This window comes from Anser anser (genome assembly GCF_964211835.1).
Source record: "Anser anser genome assembly, chromosome: 6".
NCBI lineage: Eukaryota > Metazoa > Chordata > Aves > Anseriformes > Anatidae > Anser > Anser anser.
The window spans coordinates 23,893,079-23,905,878 of NC_139726.1; the positions used below are offsets into that span (position 1 = coordinate 23,893,079).

Here is a 12,800-nt window from a genome sequence, read left to right on the forward strand (position 1 = left end):
ACGTAGGTGACAGGAGAGTGCCAGGATACAGGATTGTCAGGGCAAATTGTTGAACATGGTTAGTGTGCACTGCGTCCAGTTTCTCCTGCATCAATTCTACATGGAACATTTATCTACTGTCTGCTAACAAAGCAATACGTTTTAGGAAAACATAGGAAGGAAAGCATGTTTCCTTTCCAAACACACATAGCTACCCGAATGAGGAGAGAATCATCATTTTATGAATTAATGCCAACTCTATTCAGGAGAAATTCATAAGCTATGACAACGCTCATTCTCAAAAATGGATTTTCACTGTTGCAACACTTCCTGTCAGACTCTTCCAAAAGAGGGCATAAAGCTGGAATGAAAAATGGATGTTCTGAAAGCAAATAAAGGGAACTGAGAATAGTTACGAAATGAAGTCACCAAGATAAAATGCAGGTGTACAAGAGCTGCAACAGCCAAGAAAGCATAGAGGAGGCAAATAGTTTCCATAGAGGCTCCCTTGTCATGCTGGGCAGTTGCATTTCACTTTAATTGACAGCTCTGTTAAAGAAGGAGAAGGAGAGAAAGTCTTGGGGCAATAAAAAAAGAGTGTGGAAACCACACTTGAGCTTCTTTGGGATGCACACCTTGAAAGCTAAATGTTTGTAAATGTCAAATTATGCTTACTTTTACCAACAAAGCCACAGGAAGCCGTATGTGGTAACTATGTTTGGTTTTACTGAATTGCCTCAGTAAACAAATACAAAAGCTTTTTCTTTTGACAGGCTTTTGACATGCATTGTGGAAGGGTTGAAACAGGGCAGGGATGCACATCTCTGCACAGAGTTTTCTAGGAAGTTTGCCATTATTCCCTTCAGTTATCTGGATGCACCAGGACTGTCGTTACAGCAGAATGAAGAAAGTGAAATAAGAATTCACTGGGAACTTGCAGAGCATGTAAACTTACAAACTTATCTGCCACTCTTGTTACCAGTGGTGGAGTTTATCTGGATTTACTACCAGAAGCTAACAGAATAATCAAATAGAAATGTCTCTTACTCAGTTTGCAATGGCCTGCCTTGAAACAATTAATGCATGAACTCATCCATGCATATATTTAATTATTGAGCAAGTATTTTTCTTGTATGCAAAATACAATATACATAAAATAGATCCAGATATATTATTAATACATGGATAACAAGAATATACTAACTCTGCCCTGGGTCATAACAGAGGACTTTGTGAAGTTGCAGCAGTTTCACAAAGTTTCACAATATGCATTTTTTAATACATCATTGACAAGGATTTAGCACTTGCTTCTCAATGATTCTTGTTCAGATATAGACATATTTCTAGATTGTTCAGCCACCTGAGCCTCCTCTTGCTATAAGCTGGTAGTAGATGGATGGATGGATAGACGGGTGGATGGATGGATGCATTGCCTTTCCCTCAGGGTCTCTGTTGACTGTAAAAACGGCACAAAACCTGATAAATCTTGGACAAATTGTTTCCTTTCAGGAAAATTTATGGGCTCATTCAAATATCAACAAAACTCCTCCCAGGGCATGAATTACTTGGTGTTGAATGACATGTTCATCAACAGGTGTAAACTTTCTACATTTCTGGTGAATAAAATGACTAATCCAGAGGCGAGCTCAAAGGCTTATGCCCTTTTACCCCATCTATTGCCTCATAAGCCTCTTTTGAGCTCATGATTCAGCTGTGGATGTTCCACACCCATCCTGTTCCTAGGACAGCCAAAACCCCACCTTTTCTGTAGGTGCTGGCTTATTGTACAGGGCTGTAGAAATACAGAACAAAAAGGTGTTCCTCATACATTAGTGTCAATCACATCTGAATTGGACTGGAGAGAGAAACATCTAAAACACACCTTATTTGAGTAGGCGTTTTTTTCTGTTTTAACCTTGCAAGTAGACCCATGAAATGAAGAATCTTGAAAAAAAAAATAGTTCTTTTGCTCTGTTCATGTCCTGCTCATCTGTTATGAAGAAATCCCTTACTTTTGCTGTACACTAAAAATCTGAGAAAGAGCATTTTAATTACAGTATAGTCATTCCAAACGATGTACAGAAAAATGTAGTGGTGTTCCTTTGGAAGTTGTTTCAAAATGGTATTTTTCAGTTAGTGTATCTAGGAGAAAAATGGCATTTTACTGACGCATGAAATATTTAAGCTAATATTTTAAAACCTGTCAGGGATAAGGTCTGAAGAATCCCCGTGCTGCTTCAGACCACAGTCCATCCTGCAGAGTATTGTGTCTCTGATGCGGGCCACAAACAGACATCTGGAAGAATCAGAACAGATAAAGCATATGTGATATCTCCCCCTAATATTCTGCCATCACCTAATCATTTTCACTTTAGGGATTTTCCTAAACAGGCTACAGCAAAGTGAGGCTGGTCAGGGCCAGTGAGGTCTGGTAGTGCCGCCAGGCCCCTGATGGCATCCCTTGTACTAACATAACCTTTTTCTTGGGTACTGTCAACATTTCTCTTGGTCATTCAAGTCTTTTGAATTAAAGTTTATCTGTTTGTAAATTTAACTGCTTTTTCTGTTTCTGTTTGAAGCTACATTGTCTGCTTGCCATAGTTACCACTACTGATAGCATATTAAACTCCTAACTCATGATAACTTTACCTTGTGAAGAACTGTCTAACGCAAGGTGCAGAAGATCGCTGGTTATTGTTACACAAAATATGATCTATAATACCCCACAATACCTCTGCATCGTTCTTTCCTGTCACTTTTAAACTATCAAAGGACTCAATGGCTTTGATGCTCCATGATTTTTGCTCTTCGCCTGCTGAAATCATGGCAATTAGAAGTTAAAGCTCAGCGTGTTTTACTTAACTCTTCTGCCTCTATTTTTTTCTACCAGTGTAGGAAAAACTAGTTCATGTCATAGAAAATCAGCATTTTCCATCTTTCTAGAAAACAGTGGATTCTTTAGGTTGCTCTTCTCATTGCTTCTGCAATGCAGTTTGCATCCCACTCACACTTTTAGATTCACTCAGGTGTGTGGGAAAGAAAGCTCATGGAACAGTAAATCCTGCTGCTTTGGCTTGGCAACAATTAGCATGCTTCAAACTACCACCTTGTAGATCTGCTAGATTTTTTACTGAAATCGTATTTCTCTTTGTTGTCACAATTACATTACTTTCAATATTGTTGTGCTTGCTAAGTTTTCTTTTTAGCACTTCTACTGATCAGTTAGACTTTATATGAACCAATTAGAAATTTTTTTTGAAAATACATCAGTGGTTCACTTCCGGCAAATGGTGAGAAAGAGCAGACTCATGATCTGCCAATATATTATGTTCCTACTCCTTTTCATGAAGATTGCCGTCCTTCCAAGGGAGCTGAGGAATGCATTCACAGTGCTGCCAGGAACTCTTCATTCTCACAGTAAGAAAAGACCCCTCAGTTAAATCTCCAGGTGCACACACCTGAAAACTAATACGGAACTTTTTTGAGAATTAGGTTCTGAGGTAGTGATAAATGTTTCTCATCAGATATTATATTCTATTTTTGACTTGCAACCTCCTCTGATCAGGATCAAATAAATGAGCCCATTACAAATGATTGTTCCTTACCAATGAGTGCAATGCAGAGAAAGATTCTAGCAAAATCTGAAGCTGACTACAGTGAACGTAGTGTCTGTCTGCAAACCTTTCACAATGTGGAACGGTTTAGATAACAGTGACTTAAAATCCCTCCAGCTATATCCAGCACTTCAGTAAACAATGTGAATGGAAACTCAGTCGAGAGATCTGTGTTTGTTCCCTAAAGACTGCCTCCACAGCAGCAGATAGTTAAATGCAGATATGCATGAGTTAATTCAGAAAGTAGTATACAAATTACTCACAGGGGGAAATTTAACTCCATAACCAAACTATCAAACTGCCGGAACAGCTGTTTATATTGCAGTAATACCAGAAACCTAACCTAAAGCTGAGACCACATTGCAACTAGTGCAATTCTTGCCCCAGGAAAATTACAGACCATTTTCTAGTCAAGTACACAAAAGGCGTAAGATGAATTGGCCATGGTGAGAATAAAAGCAAAACAAATGGTAATAATACCTGGCTTTTATGTACAGCTTTCAATCAGAAGGTCTTACGGTGGTTGATCCTATATTGTCACACAGACCTTAGTGTATTTATCTTCTGGTCAATCTCTGCAGGGAGATACTGTTACCCCTGGTTTCTTTATGGAGAGCTATGACTCAAAGAGACACCGATATTGCATGTGAAGTAGGGAACTGAACCAAAGTCTCTCTGCTTGTGCACTACATACTGCTCCCCAGAGAACTTCCTGCTAGTTGCTGCTCCCTAGAGAACTTTCTGCTAGTTACTTAGCTAATGGAAAGGTATTGCACTGAACTATCAAGGGAGAAATAGGTCCTTGAAAGGGATTTGAAAGAGGATAAGGTAAGAGTTTTACGAATTTTCATGTGATTTTATTTCATACACATGACAGAACAAGCATAGGGGTGCATGAGGAAGGAATGAACAAATAAACCAACAGTGATAGGCAAAATATCATTATGAAAGTATTAATAATCACACAGATACTAGTGTTCCACTTCAAGATTTCCATAAAGCTGACTGGTGCCATCAAACTGCTAAAGCTAATCATGAAAGTAGGTTGTGTGTGATAACAAAGTAGGCCTCAACTGTGTAAGGTATTTCAGTTCACAAAGTTGGAATTAATCTGAGTAGGTCGCTAGCCCACTGCCTTGCCCTGAGCAGATCTGGTTCTACTGGTACCATCTCTGGTAGATGGTGTGTTGTCTGTTCTTAAAGCTAATGGAGGTGACTTCATTCTGTTCTTAGGCAGGCTACAACAGTTTTTCATTTTCACTGCTATTGGAAAGTAGTCTAATACATACAAATACTGAAGTAATACCTTGCAGTTTGAGCTCACTGCTTCTCACCAACATAGCAGGGACATGATGGACAGATTGACTGGTCCCTTTTACTTCACAGCTGTCTTTTACATATTTGAAGACTGATAACATATCTTCTTGAGACGTCTTTAAGAAACGCAGTTTGTTCAGTCTTTTTTCTTTCTCTGATGAAAGAAAAACAAGCAAAGAAACAAACAAAACCCTCTTGCCATTCTTTCTCTTCCCCTTTAAAATCTTTCCAGTTTCCATCTTTTCCCAAGTGGAAATTCAAAGTTGACCAAAGCACACCGGTGCATGATTCATTGCAGCAGACCTTATCTGGAGTTGGTATCACATCTTTATCTTCCCTTAAATCCCACTTCTCCCTCTTCATAGTTTAGGAATCTGTATAGCATGGCCCTCCCCATGACCTCACAGATGCTACAGATAATGAAAGGATCCGCCATATGATGTTATTTTATTTCTTGCGTATCATTAAGCTGATGGTGGATTTGGACAAACTGAAAAGATTGCCCAGCAGTCAGTAATCAGGAAAGGCTAAGCTCTGCAGGGTTAGAATGGTCATTGTCCCTGAAGACTGCCACCTTCTGATGGTGCTGGTATTATAGGATGAATCCCAGCTGTTCACACTGTCTCACGATCAGGATTGTATGGAAGTTCTGTACATGTTGCTGGCTGTCCTGGCTACAGAAAGGAATATATTCCCACCCACCAGGGTTTGTTTCTCTCCCGTAAAGCCACACAGGAGGGGATTTGGCTAAGCAATGGCTATGGGCTAGGCTGATGTCTGGAGAAGAAAATAAATAAATAAATAAATAAACAAACAATGCAAAACCCAGACCATTTTAGGTGGGACAGTTGTTCACCTCCAAGCCTCTTTGGAATGAAGAAGCAGCCAGTGGTCCCAGGTTCTCATCCTGCCAGGGGAGTCCATGCCCTGTCCTACAGCCTGCAGGGAATTCGGAGCAGATCTCAAAGGTGTGAGTCTTGCCAGAAAGACCGCATCAGCTGCAAGAGGCAGCATAGGTCTGCACTGAGTGCAAAGCAGAGGCTGGTGAGTTGTGCCAGGTTAAGATGTTGGCATGATCATGGGTTGTGTGTGAAGCCACCAGGTTGGGGTGGGTGTGTGATCGCAGGGCCTGTGTCGCTCAGAGCCTTCCTCAACCCGTGTGGTGGCTGTGTTAGGTTTCAAGACCTGTTCGTCTTGAAAACCCCCAAGTCTTCAATGAAATAGATGCAAACCAGCCCGAATCACTTGACTGGGACACATGAGGCACTCCAAGACAACTACACAACACGGTAGCTTGAGTGTGTGAAGTCGGCAGACACTTGGCATAGGAACCTGGCTTGTTCCACAGCCAAAGGTACTGTTAAAAAACTGGAGCATTTCAGTGTTTTGTTTGGAGATCATGCAGACATTGTCAACGAAAGCTGGGGCCCTGCATTTAGACTGAACAGTCCTTGAGTAGAAACACAAAATAGCATAACCATTTGAAGACTTTGTTACTGTTGTTGCAACCATGGCACTTATGACAGAAATCTGAATAACTTCAACGCTATTACGTGGATATTGAATTTTAAGTTTAAAATATGATCATCTTCCTATGTGAAAAACCTAGGCGATGATTATTTGGGGGCAAAACATTTCACTTGTACTGATACCATCTAATAATGTAAATAGTAAATTTTTTGAAGTATAAACCTATGGTAGAAGTGGTATCAGCACTTTCCTGACTCCACTGCTGTATGCGTGCACTGCAGATAAACGTACTGAGGTGCAGGTTCTCTGCCTGTTTCAGCAAAGCACCTGTAAGCTGAGGGGAAAGGGAAGGGCCGGCAGCCCTCCATTCACACGCTGGGACACTGCTGTCAGCAGCAGCGATAAGATCTGTAACTCCTGTAGGACAATTTGTCACCCCACTAACCAGTTCCTTGAGCACCCCACCTACGCTAACGCCACCAACGAGCGTTTCGTAATGAGCTGAGGCAATCCCCGCTTTGAGGAGCAAACACCTCCGCGACGGAGGTGCCTGAGAGGAGCCTCCACGGGGACCCCGCGGGCCGGCCCGGGGCCCTCAGCTCGGCGGGGATCGGGGCTCCGGGACCGGGGCTCGGCGCCTTCCGCCCGCCTGACCCCTCACCCGGCAGCGCTCGGCGGCACAACACGGAAGCGCGATGGCGGCGGAGGCGGCGGGAAGCGGCGGCGGGTCCCCGTCCTCCGCCCGGCGGCGGCTGCGCATCATCTCCGGGCACCTGCGGGGCTCGGGCCGGGCCGCGCTGTCCCCCAGCCCCTGCAAGGCGCAGGGCGGCCCCGCCGGGCCGGCCGCCGGCTCCATCCCCAAGAAGCGGTGGGTGCGGGCGGCGAGCCGCGGGCTGCCCGCTGCGGGCGGAGCGGGGCCGGCGGAGGAGGGCCGGGACCCGGGGCGGGCGCTGAGGCGGCCCCAGGGGCCGGGGGAGCCCGGGAAAGGCGGCCCCGGCCTGCGGCCGTTGGAGCGAGGGGTGCGTGGGCAGGGGGGGCTCTGCGGGAGGCGGGCTGGCGGAGGGGCCCTCTGCGCCCGGCTGGGAGACCCGGGAAGCCTGCACCTCACCGGTGTGCTGCCGGTGTGTGCTGGCCCTGCCCGACGTTTCGGCTGTAAGCGTGTTGTCGGGCGCTCTTTCTGTTCCTTGTGGCACCTAGGAGCTGAGCATCTCAGCTCACGTGAGAGCGAGGGAGGACGAATGGCACAGCAAACGGCACAGCTGTCCAGCTGTGAATTGTCCTGCTAGCTCTGGGATTTATTTCTCTGGTAAATTGAGTGACACAGTTAAGGCACCGTGGTACAGGTTCGTGTAACTTGTCATCATGAGGCTCACCTTTCAGGTAGGATGATCTTGTGATTATTTCACGATTTCCCCGTTTTCAGATGTGGATTTCCTATGCACGGGTTAGCTTGTAGTCCATCAGGAGCATCTTATGGTCTAGGTTGTAGACAGCCTACTGCTCTCCATCAGGCTGTGCACAGGCACTGGTCTGTTCTGGTAGCATGTGGAGGTGTTCAGGAGGCAGGTAGGGCAAATAGCGGGTAAGAGAGTTGTTGCTCCTTTGAGGAAAATCCCTTCAGCCTGTGATTTGCTCTGAACCTCTTTTCTCAAGCAAGCTTTGTGAGATCAAGGGATGGTCTCAATTATTCTAACAGATCATGCATGGCCCAAGCCGAGCTTGCTGCTTTCAGAGGACTGGGATGTAACATTTGACTTCATGCATATGACAGAGTTTGCAAGCCTTTGATATCCCCTCCCTCTGAGGGGATTTGATGTTCTTGCAGGAGATGCGTCAAGCAGCGCTGTTCACTAAGAGAAATGGGTTGTTCTAAAACTGTTGGATTCCAGGTTGAGTTTTTCTTTGGTTTGAGCTTAGGAAGAAATCATTGTTTCTGAAAAATACCAGTTTAGCTAGTTCTCAAAGATTTACTTTAAATGAATTCTCATGTAATTTCTACAGCCAGTTCCTGCATCCCTGAAGAGCGGCAGAAACATGCTTTTGTGAAGATGCATGTGACCCTAAGGATAGCTTCTTCTGTGGAAACACAGGCATGGTGAACTTACACCTGTACTTCTTCTACAAGTTAATGACGTTGGCCGCCCATACTGGTATTCACTGTAGGAACGTGAAGAACTGATATTTCCGCACCATACAACTTGTTCTAGATTAATAATGTTATGTTGCTTCAAGGAATTTATGATCAAAGTGATGCAACTGCAGGATGCTTTACTATGAGGATGTAAGGGAGCTGCTGGAAAGTTTGGTCCCCATCATAGGTGCAGCTGTCTTGATGTACCTAGAGCCCAGCACTTTTGTATGTATCGAAATAGAACCTTAGAGGATCTGTACCTCTTATTTTTAGGTGTTCCCTCTGAATATGAAGGTCTAGGTGAAACATACTTGAGGTGGTAGGTGTTAAAAAGTCTGTGATACTTTAATATTACCTTGGGTATGAGGAGCTAGGTAGAGTTTGTATTTCAAGATAATAAGTTTTGAAGTGAGTGATGGGAGGGTAGGTGGCGATGATTCTGTTGCCTGTAGTGATTCAGATGTGGTAAGTGATGAATGCCTGAGTCCTGTTCCAGTGACTTCCAGCTGATCTGGAGCTGGCTGTCCCATTCAGAAGATTGGGAACATATTGGGCAGAAGAATTCTTGTCAGTTATAGGTGGGTCTGAGTGGCTGTCTTGGTGGCTGAGATTACTTGGTGAAGATGGAGAAGGTCTAGGGGGTCTGGAATATCCATGGACAGCTGGGAAGGTCTTCTGTGAGGCCTTATAAATTGAAGTGTGTTAAGGGAGTCTGGAGAGGACGTGGGAGGGATGGGGTAAGATTTGAAGATGAAAGTTAAACTATATTGAAAAAATAACATGATTTCTGAAGTTGTTCACCTTAAAATTATTAAATTCTAACAAAGGTGCTCTTGCTTGAATGAGAAGGTAAAGAGATTATTGGGATGGAATTGAAGAATGCTACAGACGGACTATAACAAATATCTGAAGCTTGCTAAAAGTAAGGAATTTTTAAAAATCAGCTTATTAACTTTGTTCAGCTGGTGAGAGGCTTAGTACTGGGCTCTCTCAGCATTTAGTTAAGCTCACTTTCGCCTGTGTGATAGTTTTGCTTGGTAGTGCAAAGACACTTGTATAAGGCTAGGTGCTATGATGAATGCAATGAAAGTTTTCCCAGAGCTCTTTGTGTGGACAGAAATCTTTGGCAAAAGTATAATTAACAGTCCTTGTTTGAATATATGGTTTCCTTCGTTTGGTAAGCCCCTAAGCAAAACTGATAACAACAACAAAAAAGCACCTCTTAAACGAAAGCTTGGAGAATCAGGCAGGGAGACAGTCTGATCTCTGAGATCATGTTGGGTGTAAGAGGCTAGGTCTGGAGCTCCTGTGGGGGTTTTGAGGTGGTGATCAGGCATAAAAAAACTAGTGCTAGAGCACTTGTTTGAGTGTGTACAAGCTGTAGAAAATGTGTTAGACCTGAAAGGTTAATAGCTGAACTTGCATTTCAGGATGTGAGTACTGAGCAATGGAGCATGCAGGAGATGAGCCGGTTAAATACAATAGATCTTTGAAGTGTAAAGCCAAGTCTAAGGAGGTTGGGTTCTTTGGTTAATTATATTTTGCTGAAAAAGGATTGTGCCGTGTTCCGTGCTTGACCTGCTCTGGCAATGCTTCTTTATTTCAATTCAAAGGTGTCTAGACCCCAGTGAAGCTGCTCTTTCAAATAACAGAAGACACCTAAGTACTTTAACTTTGTCAGAGTTGTGAGTGTCTTTAGGTCTTCAAGCAGGTTAGAAGGTCCTGAAACTGCTTAAAATAAAGCTTGAAACTTGTGAAGTGCTTCTGGAAAGCTTTGGTCTGTATGAATATTCACACTTACCAAGTGTGCAATTATTGCACCAAGTTGTAAGTTACCTTTAGGCTTGAAACAGGTTAATCTGTACCAAATTTTATATTGATATCGAGTTAATTTTTTTTTTCAGTCTATTAGTTTAATAGGGCTTAAGCATATATCTTTGCATAATCGCAACTCGAGAGAGACACAATACTGAACTTGGCAGCTATTTTACCTACCACTCAAGGGAAGAATAGTGAGGATTTCAGAAACTAATGTGACATCCTGTGTTAGGAATATCCTGAAGACAGTGTTTTCATAAGTTACTGAAAAATCTGTTAAGCCTAACTGACCTATAGATGGTACAGTGGTGCTGCGTGTCTTTCAGCAATATTACGACAATCCAAACCCAGATGCTTTCTTCCTGCAGTCTCCTATTAAATCTGTCTATGATGATTCAGCTTTTCTACCTCTTTTGAGCTATTAGTTTAACTTTTCCTAGCAAAGCTGCACCTTAGGTACCTTAATCAACATTCTGTGTTGTTTAGGCCTGTTGCATCTTTCCTGTAGTGTTTTGAATAGTCAAAGCTTTTGAGAGACACACCAGATCTATATACAACACTCCCTTTGTGTTGTATTGCTTCTGCAAAGTAGAAGACTTGCTATGACTTAAAAAAAAATGTTCTAATATTTATCCTGTAGTCACTAGACACTGACCTGTAGAAACATTGCTTTCTTGACTGTCTGTAGACCATGCGGGTAAGGATCTTACCCAGCCATTTTTCATCACCAGTGAGGATAGGAAGGAGAGTGTCTGAGTTTCTGTGGGTGTTCATCTAATTGTCCCTGTTTCAAAATAAAAACGCCTGTGAAGGCAAACCAATACGTTTGCAAGTTGATATGTTTAAAGATTGCAGTGTGCTTCTTATTTTATAAAATTAGCATTATCAAAAGGAAAAAATTATCAGAAAATACAAGCTACATTATGCTTAGAGGAGCATTGTCTTGAAGGAAGGATGCACTGTAAGAGTGTACTGTGTGAGTGGAGGGCCTTATGCACAACAAGAGTGGAGAGATATTACTTCTTGGTACCATTCCTGGTTTGAATTTTATATTTTAATTCAGCGCTGCAGTGGAAGGTGGGGGTCACATTTATAAATCGCTGTGTGTCCGAGCTTTAAAAAGTTGATGGGCCTGCTAAAAAACTTACTAAAATCTTGAATTGGAAAAGAATTCTTCCTTAAAAGTGTTTTTTTCAAAACTTTACGTTATGCTGTTGACTTTTGGTGACTGGTAAGTCCATTTTCCTGGTGAGACTTAAGCTAAAAACTGATATGCAATTATTCTGAAGATTAAGTACATGAAGAGTTCAGCTTGTGCTACTTTGCAAACAGTAAGGTACTATAATTCCTCAGGACACAGTTGTACCGGGGTAATTGTTATATATGCTAGAAAGGAAGAGTGCTTCAGAGGTGGACCATGCCCTGATGTTAATCTAGCTGTAATAGTTCGTATTGTAACTAACTTGAACTTAAAAAAAAAAAAATTGTCCCTTGTTAAAAGGGAGTATTGATGAAGTGTAATAAAAGATAGATCCATTGGTTCATAAGCTTAATTTTTTTCTGTCCTGGAGCAAAAAAAGCAGGGCAGGATTTCCTGATTTTCCCATCTCTTTGTGGGGAAGCTTTTTTCATATGGGATGAAAAGAGGTTTGTGGCTCTCTTATGGTTGTTATGGGCACGTTGTTATCTAGGATAGGCCAAGGGGTGAATGTGCAGCCAGCCACCTGCCCTTTAGCAAGTTCAAGCCCAGGCTGTTCAGGGTAACTTGTTGAATCAACATGTCTTTATCTGGACTTTTGCAATTCTTGCTGATAACAATGATGACTATGCCAAGCAGAAGTGTATAAGCCAAGTGTATAAAGATGCTAAGACAAGTGTATAAAGATGCTTCTTGAATTTAACAAGTAACTTAAAAGAGGGATCATATTACCAACAATACTGAGACCCTTCTTTGCAGTATGCTTTTTGTGTCATGTAAATTTAAACGATGTCTAGTGCGAATGCTAGTTTGTAATTGATGAGGTAAATGTGCATTATTCTAGTTCATCTGTAAATGCTGTTCTATGAAACCTATCCTGAATGAAGGGCTTAATTTGTGATTTCATGGTTACTGCATTCCTTAGGATAGTTTACTGCATTGGTAAAGAGGAATTCCTGGTATTTGCAGGAATACGCATCTATGCTCTTATGAGTACTTTAAAACTTCTAAAGACTTCTTGTATAACAGTTTCTATTCTGTGCTAAATTCATGATTTGTTTAGATTGGAGACTGGAGGATGATAACACCAAAGTGTAAGGTGAGCAACAGGGGTTGAAGGAAGTCCGGGGAGTGGAGGGAGTGTTTCTTAGGCTTAGCTTTTCTACTGTAAGTATCTTAAGTTCAGTAAGCAACATCAAAGTTTTGTTTGAAAGATTAGATTCCATGTGTGACTTGTTAAGTGTTGGTAATAGCACTAACTCTTTAGGAAACT

General features: G+C 42.4%; 1 protein-coding gene across 2 annotated transcripts in view; it reads left to right on the top strand.

Moving 5' to 3' along the window:
• The window catches only part of AGPS (alkylglycerone phosphate synthase), an 81,208-nt gene that overhangs the window by 21,726 nt on the left and 46,682 nt on the right, over positions 1-12,800 (top strand). The window contains exon 1 of one of the 2 annotated variants that reach the window (XM_083841033.1): positions 6,926-7,248. The exons of the other annotated variant lie outside the window; for it this stretch is intronic. Within the exon in view, the coding sequence (XP_083697159.1) occupies positions 7,076-7,248 (173 nt within the window). The 5' untranslated portion in view covers positions 6,926-7,075. Of the gene's footprint in view, positions 1-6,925; positions 7,249-12,800 lie in introns of those variants that run through there. 2 annotated transcript variants of the gene reach the window in all.